At 36.4% G+C, this 20,057-nt stretch overlaps 1 protein-coding gene across 16 annotated transcripts in view; it reads right to left on the reverse strand.

Annotated features, from left to right (window-relative positions):
- AOPEP (aminopeptidase O (putative)) overlaps positions 1–20,057 on the reverse strand; it is a 215,879-nt gene that overhangs the window by 133,541 nt on the left and 62,281 nt on the right. For all 16 annotated transcript variants that reach the window (XR_014896808.1, XR_014896819.1, XR_014896818.1 and 13 more), the window contains exons 6-7: positions 2,087–2,276; positions 150–256 (exon numbers count right to left, since the gene is read on the reverse strand). Coding sequence is in view for 13 of the 16 variants with exons in the window: in XM_085312924.1 (XP_085169050.1) it covers positions 150–256; positions 2,087–2,276 (297 nt within the window). In the remaining 3 variants the exon portion in view is untranslated. The remainder of the gene's footprint in view (positions 1–149; positions 257–2,086; positions 2,277–20,057) is intronic.

Genomic DNA, 20,057 nt, shown 5'->3' on the forward strand with positions numbered 1-20,057 from the left:
TTAATCAGATGATTTGGATGTATGCTCTTTAGAGGGAGAAAATAGATGGAGGAAATAGGAGACAGAGAAAGAGAGAGAGAGAGAGAGAGAAAGAGAGAGAGAGGGAGAGAGAACAAGCAAAGGCAAACATTACAATGTCAGATCTTTACCGTAAAACTTGTAGCTCTTCTTCAGAGTTCTGCACTTCATCTCTGAGTCGTCGCCAGCGAAGTAAAGCTTTCAATTCCTGCTGCCCTTTTACTTCATCACGTGACAGCTGCCCAGTATATAAAAACCCCACAGATCATTGATTGTTGTTTCCCAACAGTCAATAATAATTTGCAGAATGAGAAACTTGCTTTGTTTCCCTTTAACATGCAGGAAATGCAGGAAGCAGCACAGGCATCCACACCCAAATCATCACACATCCACAACAAAAATTATGGCTGCTGCTCTAAGAGTTAATAGCAACACTGAGGGAAACAGAGCCTCACTGGGCACATCAGATCAATAGTCGGTTAAATATTTCTGCCKGAGGAGAGAGATAGGCATGTTGTTTTCCCCTCGCTGACTGGCAATAAGTGAACTGAACATGCAGTACAGATACCTGGCATATCGGTTCTGGCTGCATCTTTACTCTTCCCAGCCTTGAAAGCAAAGAGCTGCTTTGTGTCCTAATTTTACCCCTCTTTCCTACTCTTTCTGCCACACTGGTACAAGTTCCCTGTCGTATTTTCCCCCATAAGAACAATATTAACAGAGAAGTATGCTTACGAGATAAACTCCAGGTTGTCAGATTTCAAATCAGCAACTAATTTACACTTTTGTATTATGAGGGAGGAAAGAAGGGAGACTGAAGAAGGGAAAAACAGTTAATATTCTCCTGCATTAAATCAATATTTCAGTCACAGTTGAAATTGCAGTATGGAATATATTCCTAATCCAACAATTACATAGCACTAAAATTACTCAGTAATTCCCCCCCAAAAAAAGAATAAAGAAAAAGGTAACAAATTTTCTGACCTTATAAATTAACAAGGGTAATATTCAGCCTGTTTTGTTGCTTACTCCTTTCCACTCAGGTACATGGAAGGGTATCTGCTACAGTGAAAATGCTTTCAAGTAACTCTCAGAAGTGTAGGATGAATATGAACAGCTCACAACAGCTAAGAAGTAATGCTCAAGGTAATGACATAAAGAAATTTGAGGACTAGAAGGAAAAAGTAAAGGGTTTGGACAACCTTTCTGTYTTCCTTGCTCCAGAAAATGACATTCAGTGCTACAAATATGCCTGATAATCTGTAAAATGGAAACTCAGAAGAATTTATGATGCTGGTTCCCAGTCCCACCTGCTCTTCCACACAAGGAGCCCTACTAACTTAAATAGCGCCCTGTAAGACACGGAGGAAAAGGGAATCAGGGCCTGACACCAGAATAGGAGGAAATGAATACATAAAATGTTCGAAGTAGCAGAGGTATGACAAAAAAGAATTAGATCAGAAAAATATTTCACTAGCTGACATGTAATCTCTGATCTTTAGGATGGACTATGATTTCTAAGCCTCTGAGAAGGGAGTAACTTCTGCTGGGCAGTATTAAAAAAAAACGTGCAAGCTTTGTTGCTTCATTCATCAGCAATCCTTTTATTTCAAAGCATGTTTCTTGGCTGTTCATAGGGCAAACAGATACTACTTTCATGAGTGTGTCTGGAATATTACAGTATTCAGTAAGACATTGCTGAGTATTTCAGGTTCAGAAGTACAATACAAATGGAAAGAATGACAAACAACTATCTGGTAGCTCAATGGTAATGTTTGAGTAGTACAGTTTTGGGAAGGTAATCACTGACAATCAGATGTTTCCATTCTTTTTTGCATTGACCTTCACCTTGGTAAAGAGTAGCATTCATTGTGGATAGTGGAGGAAGGAGTATTTTTTTAAAAAACAAGTTACTATGCAAATTCCAGTGCCATTTTGAAAGACTTAGCTTCATAACACAAGAGGTTTAATTTAACACAAGAGGTTTAATTTAAAACTAATTGACAGAAGGGTATATAATTTTGATTCTCAGATGACTCAATTGAGAAGTAACGTATTCTCACCTTACCTGTTGAGCCTTAGCCCAAAATATATCTTCTAAATACGTGGCAAACCCTTCACTTATCCACTCTTCAGTCCAGTCTCGAGCACCAATGGCCAGTCCAAACCAAGCATGAGCAATTTCGTGACACAGACGTGCTCCACAGAGATGTCGCCCTCCAGGTAATACACTCTGAGACAGGAAGATGACATGGGGGCTGTACAACACAAATGAAGGACCAAATACATTATAGATCTGTTACAACATGCAACGCATGCCTGTAATAACACATAGACTTTATTAGCCTTCTCAGACGCAATGCATGCCTGTAATAATACATAGACTTTATTAGCCTTCTCAGCCTGTTATTACTGTATGCATGCTAGGTCATGACAGACAGTTTATAGCTCAGGCATTTTCAGGAATTAGGTTGCACTTCAGTGTTGGTTGGCAGAGATTCAAACTAAAACTCTGCCAAGCAGTTGTTTTGTATTAAACCGTCAAACTGTTATTACCTTACTTAAACTAAAAGTTCTGTATTTTTCAAATTACAAGGTTGTTTTATTTCAATAGAAGCATTTATATTTAAGATAGGATAATAAAAGATGAGCAGGTGCGAATATAGGTAGCAGGTATATATCAGCTAAATCATCAAAGCAGGAAATAAATATGAAACATCTTATAAAGAAAACAAATCACTTTCCAAAAGCAACAAAGACCACGCATAGTAAAGCGCATGCACTTGCTACAACTTAAAACAAGCTAAAAAGATACTATCTGAAGATAAGAGGTAATAATTTCAACAGATGCAGAGGAAGACGGACATCCTTTACCAAAAGCCCACAAGCTAAATAAAAGCTAGATGCCCAGTAAATGTCTACATTTCACAACAAGCAAGAACAACCCAGTCTGTATCTACTCTACTTTCCCCCTGCTCTCCTCTCCACTCCTCAAAAATGTATTAAAATCTCTGCAACTTAAGTGCAATATGAAAAGAAAATGAGGGGAAAAATCTGCTATGAATAGTTGCTCTGTTATGAAAAACACTTCCACTGAATTGCAAGTTACTGCAGTTTCAAACTCACGTTGTGCTGTAAGGCAATTTATGCTGTGTTTACACTGATTAGACATTAACTCCTCAGCAGCTACATAATTTCTAAAATTAAGTACCTCTAAGTAAGAAGGATACAGAATTAGGCCCTCCAGGACTAACATACAAGGGGTTAAAAGATGCCACAGATGGGACTCTCAAGGGCACAAATKATTTGCAGAGTGTTCCTGCACTAACCCTAGGCCTCCATAATCTGCATTTCAGCTGTTTTCAACTCCGGCCAGCTAGAAGGGAAAGAAAGCACAACGGTAATAACTTCAAGACCACAGGTCTTTAGCACCGAGTCTAGCCTTCTTCGCGTGGGAAGGGAGCACATGGCCTTAAGACATTTCCAAGAGTCAAATATTAGTTGTCAGCATTCCAGAGCGCTTCCCCACCCGCCCTGCCCTTCCGTTGGAAATGTTAAAACACCCACAGCTCTCTTGCAACTAGTTGAATGTCTGGAACCGGGACCGTAAAATATATGGGCCTAGATAGGGAAAACATACTCCATCGCCATCTCCTCATAAAATACTAATAATAATCCTGTGAAGCAAGTTAACACATTTCAAGYGGTTGGCGCTGTAAGAGATAACGTAAGGAATTAAAGCACTAATAGAGGAATTGAGTCACTGAGAACAAAGCAAGAGCAAACACCAGGTCTCCAAATCTTCGCCAAAAGCAATTCTGCTTACAAAAAGGGAGGGAAGGAGGAAGGGAAAGAGAGGGGAAAAAAGTGCGAGTACAGAAGCAGCAGAACGTGATGAGCTGCTCCCTTTTATTATAAAGCCCCTGTTGAGAAGAATAACTGCAGCTTTGGGGGTATTACTTTGGCCAGTTGCAAGTAAATGACCCCTAACTGTGGCATGTGTACAGTGCTACGAAGAAAAACCTTAGAAATGGACCAAGTAAATAACATTCCAGACATACTGCTGGCAGTGTTTCGGCCTTTTGGTTAAGCAAAACAAAAGTAACTTCAGGCCTTATAAACAGGCTCACGGAATAGTCTGCATTTTAAGTGTCTTACTGTAGGTATATACAAAATAAAAATAAAGACTGCATTTCCTGGTTTCTGCAATCACTTCATAACAGAAATGCCACATTTCTTTACAAAAGGATTACCAAAACTTTTCTGCAAGAAAAAAAGTACAAGCTACATTTGCTCCCCCCACCTCCACCCAAACACAGCTTTCTCAAGGAAAAAAAAAGAACAAGATTATATACAGAGACAGAATTTCATTTTAGAGAGTGAGTACAGCCAGGAATTTCCTTTCCTAAGAACACCTTAAATAATTCCAACCATTTTGCTTGCCCTTAACAAGTAGCTATGTCTCCAGTTCAGAGCCTCATATAGTGACGGAGTGACATACCGCAGTGCAAAGTACCCATTTATCTTAAGCTTAATTTTCTCAAAAACTGAACGTATCTCCAGACTATGTCCAGCATTTGTTAGTCTGGACAGAAACTTGACTCTATGCACTACTTTAAAATACAGATTCTCTATTTCCAGTGTATGTTTGAATGCTAGAAGCTCTGCTTTACCTACCTACTCTACTCTACCTCTACTGTTCCCAGCAAAATCTACTTTTTTTAAAAAAAAAATCATCTAGGGTGTGCAATTTTATTCATAGCTATTATCARTGTTCTTCCTCAAAGACTCACTAATGCAAGAAAGTCTCCATATGAAAAGTAAGATAATCACGATGATGACAAAATTGCAATTGGCCAAAAATACATATATTTTAAAATTAAAATATGAATTTGAATCTCCTACCAGCCATCTGATTTACATATTATAAGKCTTGATATCCATTTCTTTCACTAGAAGTGAAAAGGAAAGAAATCTATTTCTTACATTAAGCACGGACAAAGGTGATTCACCTCAGCAATTATATCCGACCTGACCAGGTATGCCCAGCTTATAAAATGCCTCTAGCTGACATCTTTTCAAGTCTGGCCCAAGTTTCTAAAGCAGGCCAGGACAGGTTGCCTGGATGCGGTAAGGAAGATGGGAAACCTCTCCTAGTTAACAAAAGAAGAAAAACCCCCACCAGTCCTTCCCAGGAAGCTGGACTAGTTCCCAATGGCCCTTGTAGAAAAAGAAATTAATCACTTGTTTTCAACAAGTATATACTTGGTTATACTTTTAAAGTAGAAGGTTCATATTCTAACCAGAATCACACCCTCATAACTTAGATCTTCATATCATTTGACAGAAAGAATGAACTAGTTCTTTCTCCCAGTTAGACTGTAGCTAAAGGAAATCTCAGCTCCATAATTCATTCTGAAGACAAGCACATGAAGGAAAGGGGAACATACTTCCCAAAAGGGAAGTATTATTCCTTCATTTGGTGTGAAAGGCCTAAGGGTTTAGATATACCAGTCACCTGATTCCACCTCTATAGATGTTCTTCATAAAAGTTCTCATTAAAACAAGTTTTCCAAGGAGTCCTAGAGATCTCAACAGTAATCTGAAGCCAAATCTCTGAAAGCAATTTTGCAAAACTTTCTCTYTAGACTAAGCTAGATGCAGGTGCTGCTCTGCACACTGGCTGCAGTKGTGTGTTATCCTTGGCAGCTCAGGCAAGAGCCACATGGCACAAACTCTAGCCAAATGTACGTGCATTAACTTAAGTGCACTCAAGTTAGCAAACTAGGAACATGAAGCGCATTTCTAACATGTTTGTTCCATTCCTTTTGAAGTGGAAATCTTTTCCCCTTAACGTATGTGGATCTGCAGATACAGTTTCTTGCACGTTACTGAAATAACAGAACAGGGATTGTATCAGCTGGAAAATTATGCTTCCAGAGTCAGTAGTAGTGCCTAAAACCCCTATCATGGATAAAAGTCAAATAATAAATAAAAAGAAATYTCTATTTTGACAATACTACACGTATTGCCTATCTTTTCCTACTTAGGAAATGGCAGTGAGGTATAACTGCTTTAGATCATTACTCTGCTTCTAGAAAATCCCATTTCAAGTATGTATTTCAAGTATGAAAAATCCCTACATTTTCATAGGCACACACTAAGTTAAGACAAACATTTAAAGATTACTGGTTAGGGAATCTGATGAAGTTAGACAATTAAATGACAGTTCTTTACACATATTTTGTGCAGTCTCTCATGAGCACTGCTCCCTTCAGCCCACATTATTCCCGTGACACAGAGAACAATTTTAGCATGTTGTCTGTGATACCTCCATCAGACTTTGAATGTTAGCTTGCTTTGTGATTTATCTCAAAGGACACTTGTGTCATCAGACCACAGATGAAAACATGCAACATCCAATTATTTACATCTATAATCTCCAGCRTTCCACTACGTATGTTGCAATCAATACTGAGAAGACTACAGAGATGAACAACCTTTTTGATCACCAAGGTTCACACTGTATCATAGACTCAGGTCTGCATGCTGATGCAGCTGTAGAGACAGGGATCTGGTAGTCAGAGTACTCTGAGTATTGTGACAGAAATACCTTCCTAAAGAGGGTTTTCTCTCCTTAAAATCATACCGGAAACCACCAACTGACTGGTGGTTAGAAATGAAGGTCATTCTAGGGCAGATCACTAACTCATGGCTTTTTACTCTCTAACTCCCACAAAAACATGGGATTTTGGGTAGGCAATAGGGAAGAACAGCAATCCCTTGCATACTTGCAAAGGAGGATTTTATTAACCAAGCTGAGACTGCAATGATTCAGCATCCAATCTTTGAACCACAGAGTCAACCATCTAATTGCCCATTCGAACACCTGTGCAGCACCTGCTCCTGCCCAAGAACTAGCAGGCCATCACTTCTTTCTCATTTATTTCCAAGTACCAAACCAGATTAGATGGGTGAATCTCTCTCAGGATGGACTCTTATTGCTGTTCAGCAGCAAAATTGAYACTTCGCGCAAGACTCGGAAGAAATGATAGGGTGGAAGGGAAAAGGTAATGTGCCTAAAGCCAAATAGTTGCTACAGAAATACCAGGGTTTGTAAGAACTCTTAATACTTTTCCTGTCTGCAATCCCAAATCACACATTTTCTCCTCAGTACCAAACAACAAAACTTGTTGCGAAAATTTGCATAAAATGAAAAGACAGTACTTATCCCTTACAGCAACTGTCACATCCACCACCTTCCACAGCTTTTTATTTGAATTTAAAACGTCTTTGGACTTGTAAATTAACTATGGATTTCATTTGTCCAGGCATTATTCACACTGGACATTTTGTAAGCCATCTTTAGAAAAAAGAATAGGTCTGGAACTTTAAGATTAACAAAACCACACTGAAAATATTGTCAGAAGTTGACAAATCAAATTTTCATATGCCAGGAAACCTTATTTTGCCACTATGAAAGGAGTAAGCACATGTAAACCAAGAAGGAAAGAAAGAATTTATTTTACATATTTTACATGTGGAGCTCAATCTGAGGTCTGGAATTCAAGTGTATTGAGCAATCCAATTTTATAGTGAGTTCAGCAGGAACTAGAGGTGACGATCAATCTCCAGTCTGCCAAGTAAGAACCTTCAGGTTGAGCAATGAGTCATTAGTCGGCTGCTAATAGCCCCAAGATGCCTAATGACATCTCTGCTTACTTCTTATCATCCTACATGTCTCTATCACATAGAAGAACTTGCAGGGCATGAACCTTCTTGGAGTTCTCTAGATACAATGTCCCAATGTCTTATGCAAGCACAGCAGTATCAACTCATTTAGAAACTTCTGTACTCCTAGGATTTGCACAGGCAACAAACAAGCTGCCCCCTGTTGTACAGAAAGGAGAATTACCATAGGTAATCATGGGGTAACAAAGAAAGAATTACAGATCCAAAACCTTCTCAGTTCCCGCTAAACTTTTTATTTATTTTTTTTTTTAATCCAGACTTATTTGAACTAAAATACAAAGACATTAAGTAAYAGAAGTCTCTTACAAAATCAATTACACAATACCGCCTGGGAGCAAATCCTACAATATGTCAAAAATTTTATATTAGAACCTTCAACTTTCAAAAGAGATATTTGGGGGACGGCAGCTTTTTGTGTTGTAAATCTCAGGATGGATTTTTTGTATTTAACTGATGTATTGGAAGGAGAAAAGAGAAGTAAAGTGGCTTCATAAATACACATTCTTGTTTTGCCCTAAAAATACTACAGTTTACTTAGTCATTTGACTCAAAACCACCTCAATTTTTATCCTTCATACTTGACATACAAGTAAGCAACAAAAACCAACATTGCTAAAAGAAAATAATTTGTGAATTCTGATTTCTAAATCCCATACTAAATATTCCTAATAGAAAAATCCATTATTTTGTGACAAATACTTCCAAATTATGTCTTTCAAGCTGTATGATTCAATTAGCTTATTTTTTCTTAAAAGAGAAAACACACACACACACACACACACACAAAGATACCGGATAAATTGAAATTCTATCTGGATTACTTCAGTGAGCCAACAAATCAAGATCAAGAAACTCAAAACATTTTAAGTCCAGATTTTCCTGTGAAGAGCACCTAAGTACTTTAGTTTTCATGGAGCTAACTTTCTGCATTTGAAGCAAAACAGCTGATGCAAAGACCATGACAATTTGAAGTATCTCTATTCTTGCTGACATATGTACTATGACAAAAGAGTTTCAGAGGAAGAAGTAAAATTTTTGCTTGTGTTTGAGGAGCTAGAGGAAATACAATGCTCCCACTGATTTCAATAAGAATTGTATATACACAATATAAAGGCAACATTTCATCTACATTCTGGAGGAAGGAACTAAATTCCAGATTTTGTAAGAAACTTYTACTACATTTTCCCGAGGGCTTCCAAATTGATTTAAAAATGGCAAAATGGAGAAAGATATTATGTTATTCACTATTTAAATGGTTAATTAGAAATAACGCGGTTCAGGAAGTCTCTATTAGTACCTTTCTTATGTTCATTCTCTTTCATTTAGAATTGATTCATAAAATTGGGACCACAAGATTAACCTTAAAAATTTGTTCAAACAAAAAAAAAGTTAAAAGAATATGGTCATGGAATTCGATCATTGTAATTAATCATTTTAATGTAATTGATCGCTATTTTTTTTAAAAAAGAGGATAATGGAAACAGATATAGAATCTCTGAAGAGTGTACTCAAACCTCCCATTTTACAAATGCAGAATGATTGTGTGAGGAAAAAAAAAGAAAAAGATCCTCTTCTAATGTACTGAAGAGAATATTAGAAAATAATCTCTTGTATATTAGAAATGTGCATAGCATTTGTTTCAGAGCCTTTTCAGACTGCTCTTTGTATCGTCACTAAAATGATTAATAYGATGAACAGTCTCTCACAATGTTTCTCAGTTCCAGTCTAAATGATAATATTTGTCATTGATGGATGTTTTTATTTGATCATGGATGGATTTCATTTTTTGGAGCTTTCCATCATTGCTCTTACTGGAAGCCCTGGATTTCCTTTTCCTACATCATGAAGTTTCTGATATTAACAGAGCTAAGAGCCAAAGTGCAAATAACCTAATAAGACAAATACCCAGACAGAAGAGGGACAATGTATCTGCTGCTCCATATTCAGTGGAAATTTCACTCAAGTCAGTTCACTAAAGTCTGTACATCGAAGGATCTCAAAGGGTCTCACAAGAAAAAATAAAACAAGGAAATGTGCCATCTTTTCTTCATTTAATATACAGAAGAAATCTTTGAAAGGAACAAGAAATATTTTCTTTTGTGTATTTGCTTGTTTTGGTATGTGTAGATAAAGATTCTGCTTCTCAGTGTAAAACTACTGGGATTACTGTGTTAAAAGCAGGACAGAAGTGAAACCTGCTTGAAGGCAGAAGTCATTCTTACTRAAACTGGACAAACTACCTCTAGAGGAGCATCACAAAACAAAACAAACCTGACAAACGCTCTTGGTTTTAAGGATTCTTAAAACAAACATTTCACCTGAGAACCCAGGCTACTATAGAGCGCTCTGAATCACCCAGGAAATCCCTAACATTAAGGGAGAAAGCTGCAAATMTCTGATATTTATAAGGAAAATGCACAAATCTAAGAGAGTTTAAAAGAAAAAGAATTGATCAGAACTTTTTTCGTATTATAAAAGAGGCACAGATCCATTTTTTAAAAAAGTCTTGATTTCACATCTAATACACACTTGCTTCTTGTGCCAGCTAGCAAAYGTGGCAACAAACAGCGAGATGAAGATAACTATCCAATTTTGCATGATGAAGATAATTATCCAGTTCACATGTGATCTAATTTTTGTCTGTAAAGAATATCACTCGTAATTCTTGCTTATAAGAATCCGTATCTATAAGCTCTTCTGGAGGCTTTCATCTTGCTTAAAAACAGGGGTACAAATCCAGTGCTGTCAGTATCTATTTTGATAGTCAACATTCCTGTTAAAACGTATTAATTTTACTATGCCTTCGTATCTTATATCTTACAACAAATGCAACACTCTGAAGTCCTCTACCTTAAAAAAAGGTAATTTTAGGCAATAGAAATTTAACTAACTAGCCCTGCTGTTCTTCATTACCTGTTTTTCTTATTTTTGTCTTCTATAAACAGTATGTAAACTGCACCTGATGTAAAATACATGTTTGAATTTATTGAATGAGGATGCAATKCTTCTTCTTACATTGATTAATGAGATGTGTTGTTAGCAAAAAGAGAGAGAACAACATAGAAGAATAAGTAATGGCTCCAAAATTATTTTTTTAGTTTATTTTGTGCAGCAGCTATACAAGCCTTCCTTTTTGTACCAGCCAGTCAATAAGATATCTGTTGTGCTTTTGCACAAAGAACAAAGATGCCTTTATCAATTCTCTAAAGTCTGTAGGACAAACCATTCATGCTGTCAAACCCCCTAAAACCCTTTCAGCAAATAATGAAATCCATCAGTGACAAATGTCAACATACTAATTTGTTAAATACAGAACAAAAGCGACATTCAGATGAGGTGCCTCATTTCATGTTATATCAGCCCTCCAATTTGTAACAACTTTATGGCAGCCCACAGATCATGCAATATTAAAACAGAACTGTATTATAATGATTAAAACTAGAACAATCTACTCGCCTTACAATAAATGCTTAACAGTTCAACAAAATTGTAAACAAAGTCTTTTGGGAACATCAAACTCTTTGCAGCATATTCATTTTTCTCGGGTTTGGAAGATTATTTCAAACTAAAATGTTATACACAATGCAGATTCAGTTTCACACAGACATATTTATTGTACTGGTGGAAAAATAAGATAAAATTACATCATATCCAATGATAGAAGAGCTTCAGTGTGCATGTGAGTTACTTTATTCATCACACAAGACACCCAGCTATATTATATTATAGCTATATTAGAAATAGCTAGCATACCTAAAAACTATGTTAACATCTAATAATGTTAAATACCATCTACTAATGAATTTATTCTGTTGCATCTTTTATCAATTTAGCTTTTCATAAATCTCCAAATTGGTATCAGTCATGATATGGACTAAGTATTTTATTTGCTGCCATGTGCACTACTACAGAATACATTTACCTACTCTTTTTAATTCAAAATARAAACAAACACCTTTTTATTTTAYGAGCATCTATTGCCTCCAACACTCCTTTGTAGGCTTTCAATGGCAGCCCGATAACTGGCATTCTGTATATATATCTAAAAAAACTTGAAAATAGGGACTTTGACATTGATAAATTGAGAATGCCAAGTTCTGTATGTGGCAAGATGCTGATGAGAATACAGATTATATTTGTATATGCATATAGATATTTTAAAGTCCCACAGGAAAGAGTAAGGTGATTTCCTGCCTTTCTACTATACCACAACAAATAAATTACCAAAGGTTAAAGTATCTGTTATGAGGTTTGCTTGGTTTTTATTAAATCACCAATGTTTCAAAAAAAAAAAAAAAAGAAAAAAAAGAAAGAAAGAAAAGGAAGTTTTTTTTTTTTATATAGCTTCCCTTGTTCTCTTTTAAGAACAGTTCTGCCCTGTACTAAAATCTCTGTTTCTGTCAGGTTACTCCATCACATTTGCACGTAGTTATTAACCACTCATAAGAAGAGGATATATTCCAAAACTTCTGTGAAGACCAAACACGATTCAGGTTTCCAGTTAAAATCCAGCTAATGCTRGTTGGTGACAGATAGCTCCTACTGCATATTTCCTTGCAAACTCTATTGGGTCTGCCCTTTGTCAATCAGTTAAATTTTGTTTCTTTATGTCCCACATTGTTAGCATTAATCAGATGAAGATTTTTTTAAAAAAAATTCAATGATACTTGGCATTTATATCAGTTTAGATTTATTAACCTGAAGACCAAAAATCGTGTAACTTAAGATTTTTCAGAAAGTACAGATTTATGTTTCCAAATAGTTAACAGTTTTAGAGCCAAATTTAGTCACTCTGCTAAAAATCTAAATATTCTCCATAGACTTCACTGTAATTACTTTAAATTTTCATTTAGAGTGGAATTTAAACCTAACTGATTGAAGACTTGGCTCAATTTATCAAACAGTACCTCTCTGACATGGCTACAGAGTTACTTGACCACAACTTAAATTTACTTTAGTATAGCAGTTTCATGTGATTTTTTCATGTAGGAAACACTTTTAAAAGATAAATTCCATACTGAGGTCATGTTCCAGGTTCATGCCTTTAAGTCTACCATACTGTCCTCACCACTCGCTAGTGAAGTCGTAGGTGGAAGAAAGGAGCTGATACCCTCTATATGGCCTGACACTAGGAGAGATCAGTTCTCCAGTGACAGCAATGTGCAGGAACTGTTTAGTTGTTTATTATTAGAATCACAGAATCAGTAAGGTTGGAARGGACCTCTGGAGATCAYCTAGTCCAACCTCCCTGCTCAATGTATACCTCTCTCCCTGCCTGTAGCTATCACTATTTAACTATGCCTCCAATAGGTTTAAGTTTAGTTATAAGAATTAACTGCAAATGTTATGGTTATGGTTATACTGGCATAAGCAAATTGGATGCAACTGGCTTTTCTCAGAAAGCACTAGAAATACTTCTGCGACTACAGTGGATTTTTTTCTTTTCTAAGATCACACAGAACTTGCATTTAACAAATATACATTACTGTATTAAATGGCATTGACTGGCTGAGCAAAAAGCAGAAATCAAGCTTCAACAGATAAACAACACCTRATCTGACACTACTAAATAGCACAATACCATCAGACTTTTTTCAAGATCTGAAGCCTGCTTCTCAAGTAATATATGCAAAGAGTTAATACTCTTACTAAGTATTTAGTAAGTCCATTGGTTTATATTGGCCATAATGGCAGAATGGTTTAAACTTAAAAATATGTGTCTATTGTGTTTTTTAAGAAAAAGTAAATGCATAGTGTAAAAACACAGTTTTGTGAATCCTACCTTCTTTGTCAGTAGCTCCCTTTTCAGTAAACTATGTGAAACTAAGACTTTAGATAGACTGTATGGTACAGTTTTCATTTTATCCTTTTGTGCCTTCCTTCCTTTTGGTAGATAGTAAAAGCAAACCATTTTTTTAATAAAGTAGGCTGCCTCATGGCAATTAACTAATATAGTATTCCAGTATTGCTCTGGAAAAGCTACTGAATGAAAGCAGCTCCTTCTGCACTGTTTTAAGTGTAAACCTGATAACCCAAGCTTAAGTCAAGGGGTCCAGAGAGAGGAATTTATCTGTAGGTCCTTTTGTTCTAGAATGTATATACGGACAGCTTGTACATATACATYACATAATATTAATATAGGTGATGTTCAGCACATCACACAATCAAAATCAGAAACAGCAGCACTAATCTGAAAGATTTTGCTTTACTGCACTGTTGAAGGTATCTCCAGGAAGGTTAATGAAGCACTTCAGAATTACATCACAGATTTACTTCAACATCTATCTCTATCAAGCCAGTGGTCACACTGTACTCCTGAAAGTGAATTCCCTGACCTTTCTTTTAATAAAATGGCTATSTGTACATGTGAGAAAGTATTCCAGCAAATTCACAATATTAGCTCCTTACAGTTCAGAACACTACCTTAAATTTCAGCTTCAGATTATTTAAGTAGAAAAATGGCAGTTTTGTCCATATAAGCCTAGAGGTGCCTGGAAATCATGCTACAGAGAAATGAACCTTTACAAATATTAGTGCAGCATCATACTATGAATAAGATAGATGATCAAGTGAATATAGCTTGACTTTCAACTTTTAAATCTAGACTTAGAAGTCAGAATTAGCTTGTATTACCAGAGCACATAGTAACCCTTTTTGTTAAGCAGAGCCACAATTTATGCAATATTGTACAAAAAGGTAGTTCTCAGAGCCAGATGCATGCCACTTGGCAAAAAAAAAAAAAAAAAAAAAAAAAAAAGAATTGGCCTTGGGTTCAAAAGGAATGAAACTATCTGTTTCCTTTATACTACCACAGACAAAGGAAATCCAAAAAAACCCCCAAAACCAGAGATGGTGTTTTAATTACAAACAATTATCTCTGAGCAACTGTTTCATATTCTCAAAAACACATCTTATCAAGTTATTTCCCCAAATACATCATCTCTCCAATTCTTGCAGCGAAAGAGGAAACACCTAGCACCTTTCTTTTCTCCTTGGAGGCGCTGTCAGTGCTCTATAGGTCCTCTAGACCTTCCAAAGGATAGAAGGGTCTCAGAGTTGTCTCCCCAGCAATTTCAATTCCCCAGCAATTTCAATGGGGTAACTCCTGATCTTCGTCGTGAGATCTCCATTAACTGCCAAGAAAGTCTCCTGTAGTAACAAGCTGGTGGGAAGCATGTGTATGCAAACACTCATATGAGAGCACTCAGTCTACAATGTATCAGCTCTTGGAAAAATGAAAAATAATGTTCTAAATTTCCATCAGATACAATGATCCACAGCACAAAAGATGCTAACTTCCATAGGACAAGCTATAATACTTTGACAATTCTCTGAAGATATCTGTAGCTCCACTATTCAGCTTTTCTCCAGAAAGTCCTGAATAAGCAAGATCAGAAGAAATTTATGTCAGAAGTTCATTCACTGAACTGTCAAAATCAGGCAGCAAAATCTTTTTGGCTGATGGATTAAAGGTTTGGATGTTTGTTTCAAACACTTTTGAAGGTGTGAAGGGTTTTTCTTAAAAATTAAAYAATATTACAATTTCAGGGGAAAAAATTACAAATTTGTAAAAAGGGCAGTAAAAAGATGGAAAAAGTTCAGGTGTGCTTTTTTTCTTAAAAAGAAAAGAGTTTTAAATGTTACTTTGTATGTGAATAAAGGTATGAAAGTCTGCTTATTCTTTTCAAAGAGTATTGTTGCCTACAAGAAAYGTTTCAAAAAGCCATCTTTAAATTGAACTATACGCATATCAATCCATTTTGAAGAGAAATGTTGCCAACTTTACTTTAAATATAGTGGAATAGACACAAGAGTTACATGATCATTGTCAGAATACAGGATTCAGTTTCATTCCTTCTCTCACACATCACTGAATTACTACAATGATGGAGAATGATTTGGAGAGCACCAACACATCAGAGGAATACTCTATTGCAGCATAAACCCCTCAAAATCCAGTAGAAAAAGCACAAGAACTAGCAAAGACTTTTCTCAGGCATTTGATATAAAAGAACTCCAATGACCATCCCTCATTTTATTTGCTTTATCAGCGCCTTCAGCGCAAAAGGCTCACTTCTGAGCTGAGGGTTAAATCAAGGTATTACTATTACTACTACCCAATTCCCTTCATTGAGATATATAATGCTACCTTTCCTTTTAATACATTTTTTCACTATTATTTAATGAATATTCTTAATTATAATGCTGAATATTTCCAAAATGAGCACATGGACATTCATATCATGACAGAACAGCACACCAAGTCAGTTATATCCAAATAATCTTCTCTGCTTGTATTTACATGTCAAGAAGGAAAATAATGAAAATATGAACAATTTCCTACACAACATGAAAGAGAAATAATCCATTGCCAAATAGGCCTAACTAATATTGCTTAAAGCTTCGAATGAGCAGATAATAAYGATTAGTTGAAAGGGAAGTTTGTTGGAATGCTGGTTTGACATTTGAGCATTAGTAATAACAACAGACACCAGTCCTGCATTCTTAGATCAAGCAATCTCTGCAATAAGTAAAAAGGGATCAAAAYATCAAGAAGTCCCTGCTATTGCTTGAGGGATTTGCCAGATTTACTGTTACCGTGAAGATTAAAATTACCCACCATTAGGAATTGTATGCATGCATCACATCCAGATGTCAAAGGTCTAAAAATTATGTGATTGAGAGAGTGGTTTCCAGGCAGACAATAAATAAAGTTTAAGATAGAAAAGTTGAAAAACATCCTAGGCATTGCATATAAAGGAATAGACCCTTGATATCATCCTCATTGATATCAACAAGCATAGGACTGTGCTCAAGTTATCACAATAATAGTGATGACACCTTTTCCCATGGCTTAAGATAGCAAGGCTAAAGATAACAAGATGAAACAAGGTCATTTAAAACTACCATATTAACAGAAATGAACCAACYCACTGACACTTTGTTGGTCTACGTGGTTGTCTACGATCCCAAAGTGCTTTCAAGTTCAATGAGCAAATACTGAGCAAAGCCATCTGTTTCCCCAAGTGTGAGAGCAAGGTGATAGGGGCTTTTTGTACTACCGTATTTTGGTGTATCACCATCACTTTTCTGCCTTTTTTAAAAAGCAGTAAAAACTGTTATACAAAAAGCAAAAAAAACAAAAGTTGCCATTATGTAACAGCAATAACAAAGGGCAGCCGAAGGCTCTAGAAACACATTTCAGATTTATACTCAAACTGGATTTTCTGGAATACTCAGCATCTGGAAATAGAGCTACTGTGTTTGTTTTTGTTTTGTTTTTAATCTCAACTTTATAGCACTGGGGAAAAAACATCTTAGAATCTGAAAATAATAATAAATTAYGTGACTCCATTCTCTGCTCCAAAAAAGCCAGGTCTGGAAGCACATTACAGATCACTATTTCTGTAGTTCCTCTTTCAACTATATTATAAGCATTAAATAGGGCTGGCAGTAAAACACATGACCACAAAACAGTTCCTTACTCTCAGTAAGATCCGTAACTACCAGCTGTTTTCTTCAGGCTCTCAGTAACCTTGTCTTTGCAGTTTAACTCTGCAATGTTGACAAGCATAAACTAACCCAAGACACTGGAAAGCACTGGAGCTATCTGTGTGATTACAACTGCAAACACAAAGCTCTTCTGAGATGGATCAAAGTCGGAGAACTTTCTTGGGATTTCCTTCTGTCTAAACCCCGYCTTAAAAAGACTGCACGTTTCCATCCCAGCTAACTCTTAAACTTTGCTACAACATTAATCGTGCAGACTACTCTCAGGAAGATCAGCTGGTATACTACTCCAAACAAARCACGCTATTTAAGTGTATATATCCACAGAAACAGACACTAAATTGGATCAAGAGCTAGCAGTAATATTATGTTCCTTGCTGGCTATAATCCTCCTTCAAATACATCTCYTATCAGGCATCACTGAGTCATCTGTATGTCAGAAATCTGGATTTATACATAAAATACTTTGCTAAAGGCAAAGACCCAAACTATGATTCTGAGCTGATTTATTCAAAATATGCAGAATACACTTTTTCTCGGAGAATTCTACACTGTAGTATTTTTAAGCTGAAAATTTCCAAGCAAAGGCATATATCTTCCCTCTTTTGTAAAGATCAGATTGTTGTGTAGAAAAGTTAAATCAAATCATCACTCAAGTAATGCAGCACACAACTCACAATGCTAAGATCATTCAGTTTAGCAACTCTCAAAATTTATCAGCTTTGTTTATTTGCTTAGGAGGAATTTCTCTCAATAAACAGGCCAGTAAATACATAAAAAATAATTCTTCAGTCAATTCTTCAGTCTTGTCAGCAGACAAGTCTTGAGCACACACATTTTCCGTTAAAATGGAAAAATGTCAGCAGTCTTATAACTGGAAAACAGGAAGAATTTAGATTATAAACATGTTACCGTCCAGCCTCTCATTTTCCTGGCCAGTGCAGTGCTGTAGCTTTATTCGATAATTTGACATAGTTAGAATGAAATTTAAGCTGGTCATATTACCAAAGCAGAAACAGCAGAACAAATGTGCTCTAATGCAGGAGACATAAGCAAAGCTGCTAACAGACYGTTGCTCCCTCAAGGAACAGGGACTGCAGCATCCTGGGTGCAATGGCTATCGTGTTGTGCAAGTCTAAGGAGCTGAGCAGACCCACAACAGCTCATCAGCTGCAGGTCCCTCACAGTCATAGTGCATACAAGATCAGAAAGAGCCAACTTCAAAGAGTGCTGCAGAAGAGAAAAAAAAGCAGAGCAAGAAATGAACAGAGAAGGTGAACAGTTATAAGAATCACAGTATTTCTGTGCTGACTGTGCTCTGAGTCCTTTCGGGGAACACCATACTCAGAAACAAAAGAAAGTTATATTCATACTTTACATCTGTTTGAGAAAATGTTTGAAGTCAAGTTCAGATACTCATATATAGGCATATGGCTTTTATTATTTCAAAGGGAGACATGCGTGTATCTCAGACTAGAATTTTATTCCAATATTCACATGTATAAAACATAATCCAACACAAAGCTTTGGGCAAATTTATAACTGAAGTTAAAAAAAAAAAAAAAAAAAAAAAAAAAAAAAAAAAAAAAAAAAAAAAAAAAAAAAAAAAAAAAAAAAGCCTCAGTCTCTTAACAGTTGACTGGCAATGACCGGCAGCAGGCCTGCAATACCCAGAGAAGTGTATCATCCTGAACAAAAACACGAGGCTCTGAAYTGACCTAAAGAAAAGAGGGTCAGCTCATTGACCAATAATTCTCGCCACTAATTGCTTGTTTAGTCACAATGTGCCTTTTACACAAAAGGTGTATCCAACACTGATCCCACAGAATCAGAAGCATCTAGTAAGTCAGTACAAGATGATACCACCTGCAAGAGGGCAAGCTCTCTATTGCAGCAGTAGAATCAGATGAAACACCACTTCTCACACGCATTACCTCCCACTGAAATTCGGCCAACTTACGCTTATCTAAGCCCATGAATCAAATAGGCACTGGGAAAACAGACTGCACCATCTGGGTAGGACAACAGGGAGGGGTTGTCTTCGCACAGTGACCGTGTGGCAGCAAGCACAGGCCGTCTCAGAGACTCCCTCCCTTGCCCTGCATGAACATTACACAAAGGCAATGCCAGAAAAGAGCTTTGCAAAACACATTACAAAAGAGACTCTAGGCTTAATGAATACTCAACTTCCTTCTCAGCATCTCGTAAAGCAACGCGAGGAACTGCTGCACGGAGCTTCAAAGTCTGCCAGAGCAGCACACTGCTCTTTGCAATTATTAAAAAAAAAAGAAAGAAAAATTAGGAAAAAAACCCCAAACCATCTGTATTTGCAAAACTTCATCGTCCAATGAATGTTCCAGGTTACATTTGATTTAAACACCATGTGGTAGGGAATAATCAGGTGCTGGCCTTTGCTGGAGCTGYTTCATCTTGTTTTTGAGATTTCTGCACACAAAATAACAAGGGTAGAGATTAGATTTTTTAAAAAACTATGWTGTGAGCACTGACAATTTAAGCAAAACAAAACAGATTTGTAAAAGCAAGAATATACTGTTTTCTTCAACCTTCTTGAAAGTTCTTATGAGCCTGTCAGTGTTAGATCCACATCTCCTATGCTACTTTTTTTCTAGCCATAAATAATAGAGTCATCTCAAAGTTTACAGGTAGCAAATCTCTCAGCATCTCCATAACCAAGGACAGGACATTTATCTAGAAATTCCTTGTTTCCATATGGCACAACTGATGAACCACATCAGCAGCCTATATTAGCACAATAA

Source organism: Rhea americana, unplaced genomic scaffold (assembly GCF_003343005.1).
Source record: "Rhea americana isolate MKP2758 unplaced genomic scaffold, rheAme1 scaffold_11, whole genome shotgun sequence".
NCBI classification, from domain to species: Eukaryota; Metazoa; Chordata; class Aves; order Rheiformes; family Rheidae; genus Rhea; species Rhea americana.